This window comes from Urocitellus parryii, chromosome 1 (assembly GCF_045843805.1).
Source record: "Urocitellus parryii isolate mUroPar1 chromosome 1, mUroPar1.hap1, whole genome shotgun sequence".
Classification (NCBI taxonomy): domain Eukaryota; kingdom Metazoa; phylum Chordata; class Mammalia; order Rodentia; family Sciuridae; genus Urocitellus; species Urocitellus parryii.
In genome coordinates, this window is record NC_135531.1 from 63,224,076 (window position 1) to 63,248,815 (window position 24,740).

Here is a 24,740-nt window from a genome sequence, read left to right on the forward strand (position 1 = left end):
GTTCCTGTAGTGAACTGGGAATCACTTAGTTCTATTTAGGGATAAATGCTTTTTAGAACTGAAATGGAACTTAAGTAGTAAAGCTTTTAATGAATACTAGTTTAGAAGAAAATCACAGAGATAAAGAAAGAATTAGTCTTTAACACTATCAGCAACGTTATCAATGGCATAAAAAGATGACAGGGGTTAAAAAATGTGGACATACAGTATAGTAAAAAATGAATCAGAAGAGTGGGACTCTGAATATGATAAAATTACAGGAACTTCTTAAAACATTTATCTTACATGAGTCCAAAAGTAATATGCTAGTAAGTTGTTTTAGAGTTAGCACAGTCACAGTTTGACAGTATGTTTTTCTTAGTGGGATGCAAAATAACGTTTTTATCTTAGATTAGACGACAATTTGCTTAGCTATTGTAAAGAAAGTGAAAAAAGGAAGTTATAAAAATCAAATTACTTAATCAAATTACTTCAAAACAAATTCAAAATGCATAATGTATGCTTTTGTCAGCCTATAAATATTTCTAAGTTTGTGAAGAATTTTGATACATATATACATTAAACAAGAAACAGCTGTTCAAACAGTGGTCAAAAGTTGAGGCTTAGGAGTTTGACAACTTGATTCAAATCATAGCTCCAGTTATTTGCTAGTTTTGGGGCCTTGGGCAAGTTATTTAACCTTACTAGGTCTCAGTTTCCTCATCTGTAAAATCAGGATTAGGAACTACTATCTTCATAGGATGATTTTAAGAAATAAACACAAAACATATTAGATGCTCAACTATTACTATCTTTCCTAAATGCAGAAACAATAGATTAAAAAAATAAAGAATTTTCAGCGAACTAAGAAAAAGCTAAAAAGGTTTAATATTTTAAAGGAGTTATTTTTGATTAGGGGTAAAAATAACTGAACTAGATGTGATTTAAACTGAACCCACATCAGGTACACACTAGGTGATTAAAGCCATTTTCCTTGGGTACTATAGTTATATTACTTATAAAAAGTCTAAATCTGATGGAAACACTCAAATGAATTTGAGAAAAACTGGAAGAAATTAGATTACCAGGTTCTATTAAATTGTTAATGTATCTTGTTTAAATTTTTGTTCATTAATTTATATCCATCCTATTATATAAAGCAAATTTGGAGGAAACAGCTGAAGTTGTGCAATATTTTCAGTGATAATTACTTTTTGTTCTTGTGTTTTCTACTTAAAACATGATGTCTATGTTATCCAGTATTATAGTCAGACCTTCTTTTCTAGATTGTCAGAATTGCTAAATGAACTTTTCTTTTTTTTTTTTTTAATCAGTCTCCATGTTGATTTTAGTCTTTCTTTATTATAAGGCTTCTTTCACAGAAGTTTGGTAATATTGAGGGCACCAGTATTGAACAGAATGATTTTTGGGGCACTTTGTATTCTTTGACTTTGTTCTCCACATACCATGCTAAAACCCATCAATTTTGGCTTTTACTGAGTTGTTAAATAAAGTTATAGTATAGCTGTGAAGGGAAAAAAAAAAAGTCTAAATCTTTGCTGTAGACCTCAGTAAGTTTAGCAAGTTAATGAAAGAGTAAGAAAAAAAAAGTAAACAAATGATTCTCAAAAGACGTGTGCTTCTTTCTGATTATGAGAGGGGAGAAGTTATGAAGCCTGAATCTGAGCTAATTATGTGTACTCATAAAACGTTCTACACTTCAGTGTAATAGCCCATTTGATTTTAGAGGACACAAAAATGTCTAACTCTATCCAGTTTTACTAGGGAAAAGATCCATAAGTAGCCCTCAGAAATATCCTGTCTCCTTGCTGATGAGTAGTTCTCACTGGAGGTGGCTCTATGCTGCAGATGTGCTGCTCATATCTGCACACTGCTTGCCTGTCACAGTGACTCCTGTGGCCTTGCCATGTGCCCTACTGTAGTTATTTATGGCAGAGTAATGGGAAAACAAGGGTGAAGAGTCACTGATGGTCCCAATTTCAATTACACTTTATATTCTCACTGCTGGCACTTAACAGCAAGCTCTAAAACTTCTAGAGAGAGATTCTCCTTGAAATTTACAACAGCCTATTCTCTGTAAGGTTGGAGGTGTAGATACTAACTTCTTGCTCAAAAAATTTGTGAACAGCTCAAATGACCTTCATAGGTATTTCAAATATTGAAACACAAATCACAGTTAATCTATATCAATGAATGTGGTGGGCTGAAGCCAGATCTAATAAAAGGCAATAAAAAGTAGTTCAGTGGACCTACTGTTTAGTTTGTGAAAAGAAAAAAGAATTGACCCAAGGTAATACTATGAATTATGCACCAACTATATCCATATAAATTCAATATTTGTGTTAATTTCCCTTTTTAAAAATTTAAAAACTAACTAAATGCTTTCTTTTTTTTTTTTTTTGGAGAATTAGCTCTTTTTTATTTATTTATTTACTTATTTTAGTTCTCGGCAGACACAACATCTTTGTTTGTATGTGGTGTTGAGGATCGAACCCGGGCCGCACGCATGCCAGGCGAGCGCGCTACCGCTTGAGCCACATCCCCAGCCCTAACTAAATGCTTTCTTTGGAAATTTATTCTCAGCATGATGTTGGATTATCCTACTAGAGAGATGTCTTCAGAAACAAGTCTTACATAGTAAGTAAAAAATTATATTACTTTCAACTCTCTCCGTCCACGTCCCCATTCTTTCAACTCTTGAGAATATATATATCTATGTTTTGCAAAGAATGAGATCAATTACTTTCAAGCCTGTCCTCTTATTTATAAGGCAAGAGCATTATAATCATTATAATCTGTTCAAGACAGAAATAAATATTTTCATTTATCTATAATCTGGCTTAGTTTTAAAAAGAGGCTAAACTATTTCTGTTTCCTTGCAAAGTAGGTCACATAAAGAAAATTCCCCCTAAAAGTTGTTTGGCACAACATTTAGTATACTTGGAGAAAAATATAAATAGAAGTCACTCTGGGTACAAGCAGAATTGAAAATATAATATTAACAGAGATTTGCCAAAGCTATAATTGAGTAGACACATATGGACATTTTATAGTAAAATATGCTTCCCAATATCTTGCCATAGAAACTTTTCATATTTTATAAACTAGCAGTTAATAGTTAGCTAAAAGTAATAATAGTTTGACCACTATTTAGTATTCAGAATCAGAGAAATTTGCATTTTAGTTTAAATTTGAAGAGGCCAGAATCAAAGAATATAATTCTATTATTTTATTTTTTTTTACTTGTAGATGGACACAATACCTTTATTTTATTTATTTAATTTTATGTAGTGCTGAGGATCAAACCCAGTACCTCATATTTGTAAGGCAAATACTCTGCCTCTGAGCCACAATCCCAGCCCTCAAAGGATATAATTTTAAATTACTTAAATGAGTGATGGCATGAATAAAATTTTACTTGTTTCTGCTATTGTCTTTAAAAAAATTTTTTTTGGTTGTAGTTGGACACAATGCCTTTATTTTATTTATTTATTTATACGTGGTACTGAGGATTGAACCCAGCGCCTCACACATACTAGACGAGTACTCTACCACTGAGCAACAACCCCAGCCCCTTGTCTTTTGTTTTTAATGTATTTTTTGGTGTGTGTGTGTGTGTGTGTGTGTGGTTGTATATGGTCAGCATGCCTGTATTTTATGTGCCTATTTTTATATGCGGTGCTAAGGATCCAACCTGGTGCCTCACATATGCTAGGCAAGTGCTCTGCCACTGAGCCACAATCTCAGCCCCTCTGCTATTGTCATTTACTTCAAGCATAATCATCATCACCAACTTCATTTGTTAATGCACATAAGTTATATAAATAATATGTACAGGTAAAGGTCCTGATCAAAAGTAGTATGTGAGTGACTCTAAGGAAGGGCAGAATGACTCTAATGGAGCCCAGAACAAATAATAGCATAGTCCACTAATGATGGCTTGGCTATTATCGAGAGAGGGTTTTTTTTTTTTCTTTTCCATAAAGCCTTTCCTGATCTACTTGTATGGAAGCCCAAATCTCTTACATCCCTGAGAATCAACTTTACTGGCTGAAGTGATGAGGTCTGACTGAACTCCAATTCCAGGTTAGTTCAGCAAGAGTCACCACTTTAGCTCTAAGAAGATGACAAACTGAAATGTGTCATCAGAAAATCTGTTTTGTTGTTTGTCCAATGACAGACTTGAGCATATTCATCAGCAAAACTCAGTTTCCTTTGAAGAGAATGTCACATATGATAGGAAGACCAGTGACTTATGCTGCAATTATACTGTTTCATTAATAGTAATTAACTAACACAGACTATTAAACTCAAATGCTATAAAGGATGGGAACTGTTATCTACATAAGAGTTAGGACTTGAACTAGTAATCTTCCTGCCAATGGTTTGGGAAAATATCTGCTCTCCTTATGGATATTCTACAATTGCAATATATGCAGTCAGACAGATAATGTTGAGAATGCCATGCAAAGATCACTGAAAAGTAGATGAATACTTTTAAACATATTTGGAATATGGATTAATAAAATTAGTACATCACATTATATTACTCAGAAATGAAAATGAAGTTGGGATCAAATTTCTGAATAGTTGGAGGACTTTTTATATGGAGATGGAAGACTACATGCTTCCCTTAAATTTACATGAAAAGTAAATAATTTGATAACATATTTAAATAAATGGAACTAACTACTTCAGGTCCTTCTATTAATATTTGCTAGGCTGCTTTCTACAGTTGAATACAGATTTCACCATAAGTAGGCTTTTACTACTAAAATGTGCTTATAGAGTTCTACTTGGTTTATAAGTAACTTTCTGAAAACCATCCAAAAATTACCACATATTCTGAGCTTGCAAACAGTTTTTATCATCTACACTAATATTGTGTTCACCCAGGTTAGTGAATTGTTCATATAAATGCCTTATTATATGTGCTTATGACAGTTGATGACTTTTTTCTCATATTTAAACCAGTTAAATTATATCCCTTATTACTTCTGATTTAATAGAAAACAAACTAAAACCATAGAAGAAATTCTATGTAAATAGAGATCTAGAAGAAGTCAAGTAGCCATCCTGAGTTTCATCAAGAATTATATTAAAATAGCATGATCTGTGGCAACAAACTTTATATACAACCTGAAAAAATGTAATCTTTTTTCCTGGGGACTGAACCTAGAGCCTAACACATGCTAGGCAAAAGCACTGAACTACACTCCTAGTTCCCCTCAAAAGTAAATTTTGGTGGGGCGGGGGGACCAGGGGTTGAACCCAGGGGCACTTCTCCAGCCCTTTTTTTTTTTTGAGATGTCTTGCTAACTTGCTTAGGGCCTTGCTACTTTTCTAAGGCTGGCTGTGAACTTGTGATCCTCCTGCCTCAGCTCCTGAGCTGGTGGGATTACAGGCATGTGCTCCACCCAAAATGTCAATCTTTTGAGAGTAGAGTTAGATTTCTTTTTCAGATACATTTTTGTAAAAGTGAAAAAAGACATTCAAGAAGAAAATTTTATTTTAGATTGTATTTGCTGATACTACTGAACACTATATTCACAGTGAATATAAAGTGTAGATGATAAAAGCTCTTTGATACAACATTTAACAATGTTAAATGTTATTCATATTTAACAAAGTCAGAAGTGCCTCTTACTCAAAAAATTATTAGCAACTGAGAATAATATGACAAATTCCATAAAATTTGGGCATTTATGTTTTGACTCTTGGGTTTATATGGAAAAGAAAGAAATAAAGAAGCCTAATTCATTTTCTATCTGCCTTAACATGGCATTTTTAGTATATAATGCTAATGTAATGTAGTATGTAATGTAATGTAGTATGTAATGTAATGTAGTATGTAATGTAATGTAGTATGTAATGTAATGTAATTCTAGTATTCTGATGGTCATCAAATAGGCTATTAGTTTGTGTAATTTCTGAATTTAATTCAAGCAATCAATGCATTAAATATAATAAATCAATAGCATTTATTTTCTGTGTGCTTAATTTTGCAGAAAATGGACGTATATAAGGCATTTCTCTCACATTTAAGGACTTTCTGTCCTAACTGCAGGAAAAAAAAAATCTAATGGAAAAGAAACCTGATTCAGCAAATATTTATTGCACACCTAATATGTGTCAGGCATTCTACTGGAAAACATGATTCAAGGATGAAAAAGCATGGCTATTCTCAAAAAGCTAATAGACTAGTGAACTAGAAATATCTTTTTCTTCCTGTTCCCTTAGTCTCAAAGCTAAACACTGAATAATTTTCTTATTTCTCTTACATCAGTGTTTCTCTAATCAGTTTTCAGAATCCTCCAAGTCAGTTGAGGTTAATACTATGAACTCAAAATAAGAATACTGGACACCTAAATGCTTCAAGAGCAAAGCAGAAGCCCCTCCCTCTGCCTGGAGTGCTCCACTCTCATTTTATTAGGTCAGCTTCTACTCACTGGAAGGACAAATGATACATGACTCCACAAAGAAGCCTATTCTTATACCCTCCACCACCTCTTCTCTTTCCCCTCATGGTGCCCCTTTCTTTCGTGGCATTTTTTAATAATTTTATAATCATAATTATAGTTATTTATATAATTATTTTTTCTTACTCCTCTATTTAAGTTTAAAAACTATAATAACATACTTTTTCTTATTCATTGAAGGACACAATGCCTAGCAAATACTTGTCAAGAGTGTAAAGGGCAGTATGAGTGCTAAAGTAGCCATGGAGAGCTGACAGGCTCTTTGGAACTGCCAAAGCACCCAATGCATCTTTGCATCATCCATACTATTTATGTATTCTACTGCTTCATGAATCTTATTCATCTTTGTGTTGGCATAACAACATGCTCAATAAATGATTTTGAATGAATATTAAAAGTGACCTATGCACGGATAACTTTAAAAAGAGCTTGCCAGGCTTAGTTTGACCACTGATACATTATATGTGTGGGATCATGGTGATTTTTACATTGATAACTTGTTAAATGATATCAATTTCATGTTATTATAGATGTATATATACACATACATATACACCTCCCCCACAAAGATAACTGTGCCTTTCAGGTAGTCTCAGCCTCCGGATATGTTTCAGAATCACTAATATACAGGAGAACTACTTTTGAACCATCCCAGACCTATAACCATATTATGCAGAATACCTTTGAAACTATACTGGAAGATATAACTTGCTGCTTCCAAGCAATGACTTGTTTCTTGGAAACAAGGGCTCTCCTACATAGATGCTGTAGGGTTGCTGTACCCTTACATTTCAACCTGAAAAGTCTTGGGACAAATTTTCCAAATCTTTGCTATAATGGTTTCAGAAAACATACATCTTAGATCTAAGAACTATTAGAACTGTTAAGAACTACTGCATTCTTAACAATATTATCTAATCAATAGACTAAAGAGAAAAGTAAGCATATAATGTATAAGGAAATTTTACTATGACCTATATTCATGTAAATTATTATATCTAAAATTCCCTAATAATTTTGCTTGCAAATATAAACTACTAGGTTACATAATCGAGACTACTATGACTACATATTCACACACATATTCACATACAGAAGCATATATAAGAAACTCTTATTAGGGTATTTGTCAGTATAAGTACTGTAATTATAAAATCAACATGACCATACTGATTTAACCTAAATGGATGTATGTTCTTAAATGAATAATTCTTATCAGTGAATTTCAACTACATATTCTAAGTATCCATAACCTATTTTTGTGCTAAATAAAAAAAGAATCCTGTTATCATCTTTTTGATGTTTGGTTTCCATTTGGATATTTAAAATTTCTTCAAGATAGACTAGGGAAAGACTGAAGCAGAAAAGCAAAGGATTACAGTTCAATCCCAATTCTGGTACCTAGAGATGACAGAAAAACTCCATAATCTCTTTATGCTTCAGACGTTTTTCCCCCCTGAAAAATAGGAAACCATATCTGTTCTACTTCTCATGAGATAATTGTAAAACACAATCAGTAGAGATAAGACTATTCAAAGTTAAAATTTATAAAAGCACAAGATATATACATATACAAACAAGATATATATATATATATATATATATATATATAAACCTGACTAGGTCCTTATTAAACGAATAGGCTTCCATGTAAACTATATCACCTAATCTTTGAAAGAACTAAGGACAATTGCACATGGCCTAACAATCAGAATTTTAAACTGATATTAGCATATAAAATGACTAGTACAGCACCTTTTGGGGGGGGGAATAAACAAAGAACATCAAAGATGGTCTTTCCTTTGGTATACTGAACCTTAGTGAATTGGAAGGGAATTATTGTCCTTAGTCTATTGCTTCCTTTTTATAAATTAGTCTAGAAATTGTACTAAACTGTAAGGTATGACTACAAGTGAGACATCAGACGATATTAGTTGAAGTGTTAAATGCCTATACTATTTTTCCAGATACAGCAGTATATCATTTATTGAATGCTTACATCCTCCCCCAAAACAGCAAATCTGATTTCATTTTCCACTAGTTGCTTTCAAAGGGAGTTTTCAAAGGGAGTAGTACACAAGAGCCATTGTTTTTCAATTTGCTGGTTAAGATTTTACTTTTTTGTGCTGGGGACTGAAACCACCCAGGGCCTCATGCACATGTACTCCAACACTGAACTACCACCCTAGCTCTGTTGGTTATGATTTAATAGTGCTCAAGTTAATTCCCAACTGTAGAACATTCAATTCTATCTGTAAGTTCAGTTATTAAGCTAGCCTGTTTGAATCCATTAAGTTTAGTTATCAGATAACTTTATAGTTTTAAAACTTATCTCATTATAATAATTCATTCCAAGATATTATGAGGTTCTACTATCTCTTGTGCTAGTGATCTAATTTTAAATCAATCTATTGTTAAAAAGTAATAACTGATGGATCACATATTTTGAATCCATAATGTCATCTGGAAAGAATTTAAATAATTTTAATTTGTGTGCATATAATGCAAAAGCACAGGATACTACTTTTTCCTAATGTTCTATTTAAAGTCAGAGATGGCTAATTTGCCTTATGTAATAGGTTCTTTTATGTAGCACAGTAATGTTGTCAGTGTTTAAATGATTATACAGTCAGTACTAAATCTCATAGCCATCCACAGAAGAATAGAAGGATATCTTATTTATTTCCCAAACTAAAGACAGGATCACATTAAGGTAATCAAGACAAAGGTGCGTAAAATCACATTCCAACCTTCCTTTTTTACTTAACAGATGAAAAACTGTTGCTCAGAAACATGAAGCCATTTGCCAAGTAACTACTACTGCTGGCATAAACAGAAGAAACCAAGTACAATTTTTTCACTTTTGAGATGGAGACACGATAAGAATGTTTTGCATTTTAGAGACTAAAAACACATTATAGGTTAAGTATTCCTTATCTGAAATGCCTAGTACCAGAAATATTTCAGATTTTGCAATATTTGCATATATATTAGATATCTTATGAATGTGATTTAAATCTGAAAATGAAATTCATTTAAGTTTCATATACATGTTTTATATAAAGTCTTAGGTAATTTCTTGGGGGGAGAGGGGAGATATAGGGGATTGAGTTCAGGGGCACTCGACCACTATGCCACATCACCAGCCCTATTTATATTTTATTTAGAGACAGAGTCTTACTGAGTTGACTAATATCTCGATTTTGCTAAGGCTGGCTTTGAATTCACAATCCTCCTTCCTCAGCCTGCTGAGTCACTGGGATTATAGGCATGTGCCACTGTGCCCAGCCAATCTGAAGGTAATTTTAAACAGCATTTTTACTTGGTTTGTGGTCTGACTGAAATCGAGTATGGAATTTTTCATTGGAGTTAACTTGTTGGAACTCAACAAGTTTTGCACAGATTTCAAATACTTGGATCAAGGATGCTGAACCTGAATTCACATTCTTCCTAGGAAATTATTCCCTCTTGAACTAAATCAAGATAAAGTCCATATTGTTCCCCTAATCAAATAGGAACTGATACAAGAAGTCTAATTTTTAAATACAGGGAAAGTGATACTGTTAAATTCATGACTATTACTGATATATTTCTTCATTATTGCTAAAGAACATGTTCACTAACTTTAATATTTGCTTTCTATAATAGATTGACTAGAAAAGCACACTTTGTATTAGATGCTACTGTATTATGGGGGCTAAGGATCCTTTACATATTTTCACCAAATATACTACATTCCATTTTTGGTGTTTAAAAACAAGGCTCAGAATTGCTTCTAAGAAGTATTTGTTTGTTTGTTTATTTATTACTTTGGGGGAGGTGCTGGGGATTGAACTCAGGGGCACTGAACCACATCCCCAGCCCTATTTTGTATTTTATTTAGAGACAGGGTTGTCTCTAAATAAGGTGATTAGCACCTCACTTTTTCTGAGGATGGCTTTGAACTCTCAGTCCTCTTGTCTCAGCCTCCCAAGTTGCTGGGATTATAGGTGTGTGCCACTGTGCCTGGTTTTATTATTTCTTTTTTTTTAAGTTTTTGCTTTTTTCCAATATTTATTTTTTAGTTGTAGTCAAACACAATATCTTTATTTCACTTATTTATTTTTATGTGGTGCTGAGGATCGAACTCAGGGTCTCACATGTGTGAGGAGAGCACTCTACTGCTGAGCCACAACCCCTGCTCAATTACTCCTTATATAAATAAAATTTTATCAATAATTGATGATTATCTTTAAACTCACTGATTTTTTGTATCATCAGAACATTAGGATTTTGAAAATATTTTTGTATTCAAACATAAGTACATTAAAACAGATAAATAATACATGACCAATTTATATTATTCATACAAATAATATATATAATACATAATGACACACATGTATATTATATATGATATAGTATATGTGTATATATATGAGGGCAAAGCATGAAACTATAAAAAGCAATTACAGCAATTTCTTTTGCTAAGCAGAATTAGTGAAAGAAAGGTATCTTCTATGTTTCCATTCCTGCACAACTTCAATAAGTTAATAAGCTAAACAGTAGAAGTGATTTGTAAGTACGTAAGACAATAGGAGTAGTGGGGTCTCTGGGGAAAAGTATAAGGTTCATTTAAAGATATTACAGGCTGAAGATGTAGCTCAGTAGTAGAGTGACTCCCTTGCATGTGCAAGGCCCTGAGTTCAATCCTAGCCCTACCCACATCCCCCCAAAAAAGTTGAAGATTTTTTTGGGGGGAGCAGGAAGTATAGGGATTGAACTCAGGGGCACTTGTCCACTGAACTACATTCCCAGCCCTATTTTGTATTTTAATTAGAGACAGGGTCTCATTGAGTTGCTTAGTGCCTCTCTAAGTTGCTGAGACTGGCTTTGAACTCACGATCCTCCATCTCAGTCACTGCGGCTGCTGGGATTATAGGCGCGCAGGTAGTGACTTAAGAATTTTTTATGCATGAATTTTAATTCATATTAAACATTTCTATTGTGATGTTTATCAAATTTCTATTCTTAGAGTACTTCTATTTTTAATAAAAATATTACTGAGATTTCATCTGTATTTAATAAGACACACCTTTATTCAGTTTTTTCAAACTTTTTTTTTTTTTTTTTGCAGTGCTGGGGATGGAACCCAGGGCCTCATGTATGCCAAGCGAGCATTCTACCACTGAGCCACATCCCAGGCCTCAAAGTCTAAATTCTGGACATCTCTAAATTGCTTGAACCTTGCTACAAGATTTTCATTTTCCTAAAACATAAATTCTCTTGTGTTTTTCATTTTCTATCATTAGAATTTGATGAGTTGGGTTACCTTTTATCTAAGAAGTATGTATAATTAAATCCCAACTAAATAAAAGGGAAAACCAGACAATTTTAGTTTAGTTTTTCTTTAATTATAATTGTATAAAAGCTCTTATTTGAAAAGAATCAGTTGAACATTTCATGCAGTCAAATTATTCTTCATACAAGGATACTCACTGATAATTCAAATACAACTTCATTATCTTCATTTAAAAGTGTTACCCAATATCCATTCATAACTACAGGAAAGCACTTGCAAATTTTAAATAAACAAAACTGTATGATTATAGAAACTATCAACAAAGAGTCCAGAGTTATTACTTCCAAACTTTTTAAAGGAACATTAAATTTTGCCTCACAACATCCCTGTGAGGTAGGGAGTTAACTATTTGTATATGAAAACAGATCAAACTGATCAAGATATGAAAAGTGGCTATATTTATGTTTTAAGAGAAATGGCATCTATGAAACAGTTCTAATTAGAAGTCCAGGAGAATTAGGTTGCTTATTTTTTCACTATCTTCATCAGGAGTTACAGTTATTTTGATTTTTAACAAATTTTTCTCCATCAAGGGCTTTTAAGACTTCTGATAATTAGTGGAACAAGTATTATAGCATTTTGCCAAAGGGATGAAACATAAGATGCCATGCCTAGTCTATTTTTTTTCTTCTTCTACGTGGAAGTGGCTTAAATATTATCTAGACATTCCGAGGAATTCAAGCAGCTAAGCGTCTTCTTTAAAAGTGCTACTTCTTTTGACTCTTCAAAGTTAAAACTGTGATGCCTGGGTCTTATTAAACTGTCATGTTTCTTCCATTTTAGTTTCTCTCAGTCAGGGGCTATTTTCGTCTTTTCATTTAGAATAAACTTCAGATCCTCTTCTTCCAAGGAAAATGGTGACTCCGCTCAGTCTCAAAACTAAAAGTGGTCACAGAAGGCGTCCCCCAAGGAAATCGGATGTCTCCACAGTGGGGAAAAAAAATCCAACCTGAAGAACTGATTTTTTTTTTCTGACTTTGGATTAAAAAAACTATTCAGTCGGTATCAGGATGTAAGAGTAAAAAATCCAGTTTTCCAAAAATAGAAAAAAAAATGTTCAAGCAGAAATTTTATAATAAGTGGTAATGGGGGAAAGGAAAAGGAGTCTATTTAGGCATGTAATATGTTTTCTTAGTCCCAAATAACTCAGTCTCTCTCCAAAAAGACAAAACAATGAAACCAAATTGTGATATGTCCAGTATTAATTTAAGGAATGATATCTAGTAGGTCCTAATAGGTTGTGAGACTTCTAAGATAAAGTACCATTAAAGATCATCTCCTTTCCTTGCCAGGGACCAGGAACTTTCTGACCATATGTGATAATGACAGAACAGTTTATCTACACCTTTTAAAAGAATCTGAAAAGGTAAGACTACAACGCAGTAGCCGTGTTTTTAGAATCAAGTAACACTATATGATACGGTTCTTCACATAATCAATAATTTGTTAATATCCACTTTCTCTATATATATTTTGTAGAGCCCAAGAGGCCTTAGGTATCCACTTTAATAGTAACTTTGTAAGTAAAGTGTATCCTAAGATGATCCAATTACAATAAAATCATTAAGTCACAGGACCAAATATACTTTCTAAAGACATATTTGCTAACCAGTAGTTCCATTAACCTCATGTTATACACGCCAATGCAACTATAAAAGAAATCGTTCTCCCAAACTATGTCTAAAGAAGTTGGGCATGATGATCGGAGGTTAAGGCAGAAGGATCACTTAAGCCCATGAGTTCAAGAGAAGCCTGGGCAACATAGTGAGATCCCCTCTCAAAGAAAGAGAGAAAACACAAGTGAGGGTATAGAGCAGTGGCAAAGAACATGGCTAACATTCGTGATGCCCTGGGTTTAATTCCCAGGGTCACAACTAAAAACAGAGAAACCTTCAAAACTATGCCAAAGATTTCATTTTAAGAGTTATGAAGAACATTTACTGTTGGAAAATTAAAACAGACAAAACAAAAACAAAAACATACCCTTTTTCGTAACTCCAGGAAATGAAATCTCAAATACGAAACTTAAATTTCTGAATATAAATTATCTATGAAAAACACACAGCTAACATCACACTTAACTGTGAAAGTCTGTTTTTCCCATAAGATGAAAAACAAAACAAGGATTTATACTCATGTCACTTCTATTCAACATTGTACTGGAGGTTCTAACCAGGTTTCTAATCAAGAAAATGTGATAAAGCCCATATTGGAAATGAAAAAAGTAAAAATATATCTATTTACAAATGCCTTAATTTTGTATATAGAATATCCTAATAAACCAATTTCAAAACTATTAAAACTAGTGAAAAGTTCAGCAAGTTTGCAGGATGCAAAATTGCTACACAAAAATCAACTGAGATACTTCTAAATACTAAACGTGTTATTAAATCACTTGTAATACCATCAAAAATGCAAATATATTTAACAAAAAAAAGTGTAAATGTGTACTCTGAAAACTAAATAACATGGTTGAAAGTAATATTAGAAGTTCTAAATAAATCCCATGTTCATGGATTTTAAGAGTCTCTATTATGATGGCCATATGTTCCTAACTAATCTGCACTCTTGTGACCAGTATTCAACATTATACTGGAGGTTCCAGTCAGGGCAACTGGTCAAGAAAATGAAGTGAAAGGCATCCAGATTGGACATGAAAAGAAGTAAAACATACTCATTTTCATACGTGAAAGTCATATGTGAAAGACGTAATTTTGTATATAGAAAATCCTAAGAAATCAAATTTAAGAACTATTAAAACTAATAAACAAGTTCAGCAAACCTAAAAGTTTTAATAAATTATCCTTATCAGAATCTCAAATGGTTTCTTTGTGGAAATTCATATGGTATTCCTTTTTCTTCTTTTTTAAGTATTTATTTTTTAGAAGTAGTTGGACACAATACCTTTATTTTGTTTATTTATTTTTATGTGGTGCTGAGGATCCAAACCCACGGCCTTCCACGTGCTAGGCGAGCATGCTATAGCTGAGCCACAATCCCAGCCCCTCATATGGAATTTCTACAGACTAAAATTTGCATGGATATTTTAAGAAGTTGGAGGGTCAAAATTATCTTGAAAAGGAAGAACAAAGTTGGATGAATCGCACTTCCCAATTTCAAAACTTAGTCAAAGCTATAATTAAAACAGTATAATACTGGCATAAACATAGATCAAATCAATGGATAGAACTGAGAGTCCAGAAACAAACCCATATTTATAGTCAACTGACTTTATTTTGTTTTTTCATGCATGCTAAGCAAGCACTTTACCACTGACCTATATCTCCAGTCCCTTTTATTTTTGAGCAAGGGTCCAACCAAGGCTTCCCTTGAACTTGAGATCCTTCTGTATTATCCTTCAGAGTAGCTAGATTACAGGTGTGAGTCACAGAGCCCAGGTGTGAGTCACAGAGCCCAACTAATGGTAACTGATTTTTGTAAGAGTACCAAGACAATTAAATGGATAAAGAACATTTTTTTTTTTTTACCAGCAAATATTGTTGGGAAAACAGATAATCACATGCAAAAGAATGAAGTTGAGCTTCTATCTCACATGACATACAAAAATGTACCATAATAGATCAAAGACCTAAGTATAAGAGCTAAAATTAAAAAAAAAACATGTGGGAAAATCTTGTGACTTTGGATTAGGCAAGGATTTCTTAGATGTGACACAGAAAGCAAAAACAACAAAAGAAAAAAATAGATAATTTTGGTCTTGAAAGCATACCAAAAGAAAGCATACCATCAGAAAAGTGAAGAGTCATCTAGTAAAAATAATTAGAGAGATATTTACAAATCATTTACCTGGTAAGGGGTTAATATCTAGAAAATATAAAGGAGCACAACTCAGCAACAGAGAAAAAAAATCAACCCAATTATAAATGGGCAAAGGATCTGAATAGCCATTTCTCCAAAGCTATACAAGTGGCCAACAAGTACATGAAAAGATGCTTAACATTAATTAGCTATCAGGAAAATGAAAAACAAAACCACAATAAGCTACTATTTCACTCACTAGGATAATAAGACATACAGGGCTGGAGTTATAGCTCAGTTGTGGAGTGCTTGTGCAAGGCTCTCAGGATTGAACCAGCAACACAAAAAATAAAAGACTGTAAGAAGTGTTGGTTAAAAAAAAAAAAAAAAAAGAAGTGTTGGTGTTGTGTGGAGAAACTGGAACTCTATACACTGCTGACAGAAATGTAAAATGGTACAGCTGCCTTGAAAAATACTCTGGTAGTTCCTCCAAAAGATAAAGATAGAATTACTCTATGACCCAGGGATTTCACTCCTTAGTAGTTACACCCAAGAAAAGTGAAAACACATGCCCAAATAAAAACTCAAATACAAATGTTATATTTGTAATATTATTCATAATAATGTAACTTTCAAAAAGCAGAAACAATCAAAATGTCTATCACCTAATAAATGGATTTTAAAAACCATGGTATAATCATAAAATATCATTCATCAATAAAAAAGGACATGAAGTATTGGTAATATTCTACATTATAAATAAATTTTTAAAAAAATATTTGTTGATTGACCTTTATTTATTTATTTATATGTGGTGCTGAGACTCGAACCCAGTGCCTCACGTATGCCAGGCAAATGCGCTACCACTGAGCCATAACCCCAGCCCTATGAATGAATTTTTTAAATACGATTTGGGGGTGTGTGTGCTAGGGATCAAACCAAACGTCATGTGTGATAGGTAAGCACTCTACCACTGAGCTATATCCCCAGCCCAGCTATGATTCCAATTATATGAATAGTTCAGGACAGACAATCTATTATAGAAATAAAAAGTTATTGGTGGTTGTTTATGGCTGGAGGAGAGGAGAGTTTGTGGGGAAAAGGGAGTAAATTCTAATGGATACAGGATTTGGGGGAAGGTAATAAAAATGCTCTAAAATGTGGTAAAGATTGCACAATTCTGTGAATATATTACAACTGCTGAATTGTACATTTTAAATATGTGAACTATTTAGTACATAAATTATATCTCCATAAAGCTGCTACTGAAAATAGTTTAAGGGAATATTAATAGCTAAATGGATCCTGCTAGAATTTGAATATTCAGCTAATTATTCTTCAAATTGATATTTTTGTTAGTTCTGTTCAATATTTATTTTTGATGCTATAAGTTGCACTAACTTATTTGCCATTTTGTTATTTCAGTTAACTGAAAAAAGCATATGCATTTATTTACACAATAAATTATTTATTATCTGTAATATATCTAAAATGACTAGAGACTATAAGAAATGCAAGCCAATGAGGCTTAACTGAGAAGCTAGTAGGGGAGTTTAACAAGTAATGGTAAACACTTTGAATGATGATAAAAATCAGCATATTAAGTATCTGAAAAATGATACAGAAAACAAACTTTCTTAAGAGGTAAGTAGAGGGAAAACTGCCTTAACCAGGATAGATTCTAATGATCAATGCCTCTGGAGGTATCTTTGGTGTAACTTAACCATTAGCAAATGATCTGAAACTCTCTTCTCTGAATTTACTTCTGCTTCTGTAAAATGAAGTGGCTGAAATACATAATAGCGCAAGTTCTTCTATCTCCAAAGTTTTTTTTTTTTTAATATTTATTTTTTTTTTTTAGTTCTCGGCGGACACAACATCTTTGTTGGTATGTGGTGCTGAGGATCGAACCCGGGCCGCACGCATGCCAGGCGAGCGCGCTACCGCTGAGCCACATCTCCAGCCCTCCAAAGTTTTAATATCAACTTTCAGGTGTCAATGTAGAACAGTTGTAAAAATTAACAATTTGGTCAAGCTAAACTGTAAACAGAATGGCAAACTGATACAAATAAAAAGCATAACAGACAACAATTTCAATTGCTCAGCCATATCTGCATTTTACACATTCTATAAGTAGTCACTGCAGCATGACTACTTCAATATACTTAAGTGTCCCAGATGAAATGTGAGTTGAATGTATTATCCTTATGAGACAAAAGCTGGCCCCAATCTTTACAAAGCTTTCCTTTGAAGATCTAAACTAGAAGCCAGAAGTGTCATCTAGTCTCCATTTCTCTGTGTTCATTATTTAGATGAAGCCTACCTCACTTTGACATAGAATTCACCATTCCTTACTGCAATATATACCAAAAATTTCACATATTTGTGGCATGCGCGGCCTCTGTCTAGGTTCACATCTTTATATTGGCCCTTACTACTCTGCTAAGAGGAAAGATGGAAAACTAAATCCAAAGGAAAAACATTTTCCCTTATGTCCTAGATCAGAACTATCCTATCACATCTCCCTTCCAATGGAATCCGGCACTGTGGTCTACTAAGAAGGAATTCCTAAAAACCTTCACGGGACAGATCATAAACAACCTAGAATCAATCTGATCCAAGGCAAATGACCGTACCTCCTAACTCCAGGTAGTTGTTTTAAAATGAGAAGCTGGCAATTGCTAGTGATGGATTGATGAAACATTGTTTTCCATTAGTAATAATTGTAAATCAGAGATAGAGAAGGCGAAGGGACTAATTCCCATTGGAGGCAGCTTAACAATGTCCTGTGTGTGTGTGTGTGTGTGTATGTGTGTGTGTGTGTGTGTGTGTGTGTATTGCTGGGGATTGAACCCAGGGCCTTGTGTATGCAAGGCAAGCACTCTACCAACTGAGCTATATCCCCAGCCCAGAAACATCTTTATTGTACAGGAATAATAATAATTTATATCAAGTGATAATGCCTGACAAAATGTTTTAGCAAATTTTAAAGTTTTACTTAAAATCTTTTAAAAGACTTTAGAAGAAAACAAAGGTTAGTTTTTGAAACTTTTAAAACAGGAAATTAAAATATATATTCAGAAAACTAACAAACTTGTTGCTAAAGTATTTTTATTGCATCTTATTTTAAAATACATAAATTGCTTCTAAATTTCAAGGGAATGTAAAATAGTATATGTATTACCAAATTACTATAGCACGTCACACAAAATTCCATCCCGTTCACAATTATAGTGAAGGAAATACTGACAACTCTACATTGTTGAGTTATGATCACTCACAAATTATCTTTGCCTTCATATTAATTTTATTTTGAAAAACCTAATATAATTTTTTAGGTTTAATGGTGGAACAATAATGATATTTAAGTCCATTAAGACTAAGGAGAATCCTACAACTTTAGTTTTTCACCTGTAATTATATCAATGATAAAGTCACTTCTTGTGAAATCATGTCCCAGCTTTATTATATACAAAGTTTTACCAATATTTTAGTAAAATATTGGTAAATATTTTTTACTTTGTTTACAAGTATAATCTAAGTTTTGCTTTCTATCCATAAAAAAGGGAGACAGATACCATAGTGTGGAGAGAATAGTACCTAAGAGCTCTTCACAGTCATTTACTTTTCTTATTTATATCATCTTCAAATAAGTACAAACTGTATTTAATTTAAGACAATGTACACTTTTGTACATTTGATCTTATTTTGTTTGGTTTTGGTACCAGGGATTGAACCCAGGAGCACTCAATCACTAAGCCACATCCCCAGCCCATTTTTTATTTTATTTTGGGACAGGGTCTCACTGAGTTGCCTAACACCTCGCTTTGGGTGAAACTGACTTTCAACTCGTGATCCTCCTGATAGTCTCCAAAGCTGCTGGGATTACAGGCATGAGCTACCACACCTGGCTTTATTTTGTTAAGTACAAATATTTTATATTTATTTTGGTGAGTTTGTTTTATGTCTTACTTAAACTGGTATGTAAAATTCCCAGTGAAGTTTAGTTTTTGAAATGACAGAAACATCCCTAAATCAGTTTTAAAGTAGTGACTATCTGAAACTTTAATAATAAACACAAATAGAGCAAACCCACCCAGATGTCATAACCTTATGTAAAATTATAGTTACACTGATTTAAAGTCAATATACTAGAAAGTAATATTTCTGCATACATCCTTTAATGAGTATCTGCTGGAAACACAACTACATAGAGTGGCAGAAAAATCTCTAACAGAATAGAAGACACATGCAGTACCTCCAAAATGCATAAAGTCTAACAGCACCATGAGAACACATCATCTAAACATCAGAAGAATCTAAATACAATTAGTGCATAAAAGAGCCTATTTTTCATTACAATTATCAAAGTGTTATCAAAATTTATCAGTATGAAAATAACTTCACCAACTTATATGTCTGTCGTGAACTCTCAAAAATATGATAGCAGTTATTTATCAATATAGTACTGAATATCTAAGGATCATAAAACTGTAATGAGCAAAATAAGTTTTCAGTATTACATTTCAGTGTTAGATTTCAACAGCACTGGAATACTATAAAATTAACTACATCAAAGAGAAGTTTAGGTAGCTTTAAATCTTTAAAAAATATCTATTATTTATTATTTGTAAGAAAAATACAAGTAAATTCTAGAGTTCCACTCAGTGGACACTATGAAGCAACCAAAAAATCCCTGGAGCAAGAGAGCAAAGCTTTCCTGCATACACATATGCTATCTATCAGGATATACCTACTTTATAGCTAATCTAAGACTATTATTTCAAAGGATGGTCTGGAGACTTCAGTGGGTCAATATATATTTATCAATCTCAAAAGGACTTTATCATTTAAGTTAAAAGTAATTTTTAAAGAAAGAAACAATTTAGATGAAAATATCATTTCCCTAAAGAAATTAGTAAATGTTTTGACCTTGTGATTTATCTATTTTACATATTTTTAAACTTTTAAAAACATTTAGAGAAGTACACTCAAAAAGAAATAATTCAAAAAAAAAGAAAGAATTCACTGAATCTTATTTGATGAAGGTATTTTTGCATAGTTATGACACTAACATAAAACAATACTATAGCACTTGACTAAGAAGTATTGAGCAGCTCATAACATATAAAATTTAGTTAAGCAGCAGTATAATTAAAAATCAAGAAAGTGGGGCTGGAAATATCTCTCAATGGTAGAGTGCCTGCCTAGCATGCATGAGGCCCTGGGTTCAATCCCCAGAAGACAGACAGACAGACAGACAGACAGACAGAGACAGACACAGACACACACACACACACACATACACACACACACACAGAGAAAGTAATACATGATTCGAGGTGACCTATAATGCCACTGAATGAGATAAACACAAAAAGTTGTAATAGCTCAGTACATAAATGTTTAAAAGTTAAAAACTAATTTTAAGAACTATGTGGATGAAATTAAATGTCTGGAAATTACTTTTAGAATGATACAGTGGTAGACGAATAGATGGTGGATGAGATGAAATGAGACTGGTCGTATTTTCATGCCAGTTAAATTTGGGTGATATGTTCACGGGAGTTCACTATTCTCTCATATGGTTAAAATTTTTGTAATAAAAGGTTATAATTAAAATTAAAAGTAAAAAATCCTGCTTATCTCTCTGCAGCTACGCAATAACAAAGCCTACAAAGAGTAAAGAACAAAAATAACCACATTAATCACATCACCCAAAATTTCAGGGCTAAATGAAAATCAAGGTCTTCTTTTAGTATATTAATTAATGAATTAATGAGATTTAGGAATAAAATTTGAATTTTAAGAAGAGCACAAGTACCTACTATTGCAGTCATCAGTCAAATTGACAGGCTACATCGCTGTTTCCATGTTTTGTTTTTTTAAAAATATATAGCTATCCTAGTTGTTTTGCTCTTTATACTGCAGCAAAATAATATCAACCAGGAGAAAAATATTGGCAAAACTGTTTTTGATATTATTTTTTCAAACAAGTACTGAGGAAGGAATGAAAAATAATGTAAGCCTTAAAAACATAAGATTTTAATTGTCTTCTTTTGCCATGGGAAGATAAAAAAAAGAATATCCAATTTAAATACTTGGGAGTTTCGGATTTGAATAAAATTTTTTTCTAATATTTTTTGTCTCTAATTCATGAAACACTTATTTCTTTGCTGGGTATTTGACTTAAATATACTATTCACTGACTGACAGCACATATTAGGGTCAAAAGAGCTGAGCTGTCAACTGTCAGGTTTTATTAATAAACTATGTTATCTAGGACACTCACCTAAATGCTGAGATTTAATTTTCTCACAAGCCAAAATCACATACTTTTGAACTTGAACATTTTACACTGTAATCACACACACATGTATATATGTAGATATGCAGATTAGTAAAATAGTTTCGATTATTTTTTTCTTTTTCTTGTGGTGGGGATTGAACCCAGGGCCTTATGCATGATAGGCAAGTGCTCTATCACTGTGCTATATTCCCAGGCCACTTTTATTTTTTCCCCGAATTTTGAAATAGGGTCTCGTTAAGTTAGAGCTTGGTCTCAAATTTGCTATCCTACTGTCTCAGTCTCCCCAGTAGATAGGATTGCAGCCATGAGTCATGGACCACTGACCCAATTTTTACCTTTTTAAATTATTTTTTAGTTTTACTTGGACACAATACCTTTATTTTATTTATATTTATGTGGTGCTGAGGATCGAACCCAGAGCCTCGCACATGTTAGGCAAGCGCTCTACCACTGAGCCACAACCCCAGTCCCCTAATTTTCACTCTTAATGTTACTATTACTCTCCTATTTTCTACTTGGTTTCATTTTCAGGACCCCATAAATAATGCATTAAATTGATTTCAAACTACCACAGTTTGGAAAATCCTGAATTACATCATCTTCAAGGTCTCTTCCTTTTATCTCTAACAGGCTAGGATTCTAACGTTTGCTGTAATATGATCTACCTCAGGTGGCAATCTGTTTTCAGTCAAGTAACTGGCTGAATATTTATTAATATAAAATTAAAACAAGTTCAGAGAATCAATCTTCTAAAAATCCTATAGTCAAGTATTCTTAATAAGAAAAACTTTTAAGATTATAATGCCTTTAACACAATCAGAGGTCTGTCAAGTATCTCCCTGGCTAATTTATAAATTCCCGAACTAAACAAGCTGTATCCTCAAATCAAAGTGACTCCCAAGAACACAGTCAGTTAGATAAAGTCTAATTCCTCATAAGTAATGCCAAGTACAAGAACTAACAAAGTTTAGAAAACTTAGAAAATTTTAGGTATATAAGTTAGAAATAGCTTTTACAAATGTTTAAAGTTTTTATTTCTAATTGTCACAGTATTCAATGCAGATGTCTCAATTTAAAGAAATCAAGTACAATTATTTTAGAGCAGTTAAGTCTATTATATGGATATGTTAAATATATTTTTATTAAAAGAAGGAAATGTAAAACATTGTAGTTTTGTTTAAAGACTATATATTTAACAAATCATAAAGTCTTCAGATTAGAGGAACTAAAAATTTTCCCATGTGTAATCATCTTTATAGTTATAAAAATGTTTATACTATAGCAGATAAAGCAAAAAATCCATTATCTCCAGAATACATGTTTAATATAAAATTATTAGTATTTTGAGCAACAAATGGGAACAGCTTCACAAATAGTTCTCCTCTCTACTCATTCCTAAAAAAACTATCTCATTTTTATTCTTTTTCACTCTGATCATGAGGTCTCTTACTGTTATACTCTATTATACTCAATCCTATGTCCCTAATATTTAACAAATTTCAATCAAAATTAAGATTCTTATAAATGAGTTTGAAATACCTCACTTCACAATTCTTTATATGCCAAAGAATGAGATTTTTAAAATAATGGAACCCCCAAAAACATATGCAATAAAAGAAGACTGTTTCCTTAATTTTAACCAAAACTGAGTGAAAAGCATTCAAGGAAAGATATAAATTAACTTTAAGACAGATTACTGATAGATATTTGTTTTATATCTGCAATGCTACAATGTCATAGATTTCCTTATATTCTAAAAATACCACAGGATGACCAATAATCAATGTAACTGGTTTGGAACACATTTAGGACAAACTGTCTTTTTAGAGTACCAAATTGTTTTAAAATCCAGAAAAGCAAATGAAGTATTATCTCCTATTGGTGTCCAAACATAAATCTACTATGCTAGAAGTTTCTTCTCTTTCTTCCTTTGAAATCATGTGATGATATTACCTCTAAGACTAAGGTAAAGCCTAATTTCAGAATGGAAAATCTATTTAAAAAAAAATACAATTTAAAAGAAACCAGGCTAACAAAAGGGGCCTTTAAGGGGCTATGTTTTTAAAATAGAAGGGATTAACAGTATTTTGTTTCACTGAAAAACAATTTCTCTGTAACTAGCTTAATACTCCTTTTTCTTTTTTAAAAATATTTTTTAGTTGTCGATGGACTTTTATTTTACTTATTTGTATGTGGTGCTAAGAATCGAACCTAGTGCCTCACACATGCTAGGCAAGTGCACCTCCACTGAGCTACAACCCCAGCCCAATACTCCTTTTTCTACACAGGTAAAGGAAATGTTTACTCTGATCCATCCAGGCAACTATAAACAATACATTAAAAGAAGTCTGACCTGGAGTTTTTCACTCAGAGGCTATGAGTTCTGAAGTAACTTCAGAGTTCTGAAACCAAATAAACTTCCATATTTACACATTTTACTTAATCATGATTGGTGAATTGAATCTGTACCTATGTGAAAATGGCAATGCATTCTGAGTTGGTTCAGCCCTTGGCTCTGAGTTCTGTGTCACATCAGGTGTTCTTTCATCATCTGTCCCATTGATACTTTCGGGTGTTAAAGGAGACTGAAGATCCCCGCCTGCTGATTCCTTAAGGAAAGGGATGGAGGAAGGAGGGGGGAAAAAAAAGGAGTTATACTTTTGTTCAAGTACACATATCATATTAAAGTTAAAACTGACTGTGATGTAGCCTTTTTATAAACCAAATTTCCACTGAAATTTCAAGTCTTAAAGTTGAAAGTGAATTTTTGAAGCAAAGCAACTCATAAGAAAACTCACTGAAATACAATACAATTTAGAAATGTAAACAATTAGAAATGTAGTTTCAAAGA

General features: G+C 32.8%; 1 protein-coding gene across 1 annotated transcript in view; it reads right to left on the bottom strand.

The window, feature by feature from the left end:
• Homer1 (homer scaffold protein 1) overlaps nucleotides 1-24,740 on the bottom strand; it is a 127,725-nt gene that overhangs the window by 38,288 nt on the left and 64,697 nt on the right. The window contains exon 5 of the mRNA XM_026393216.2: nucleotides 24,359-24,498. Within this exon, the coding sequence (XP_026249001.1) occupies nucleotides 24,359-24,498 (140 nt within the window). The remainder of the gene's footprint in view (nucleotides 1-24,358; nucleotides 24,499-24,740) is intronic.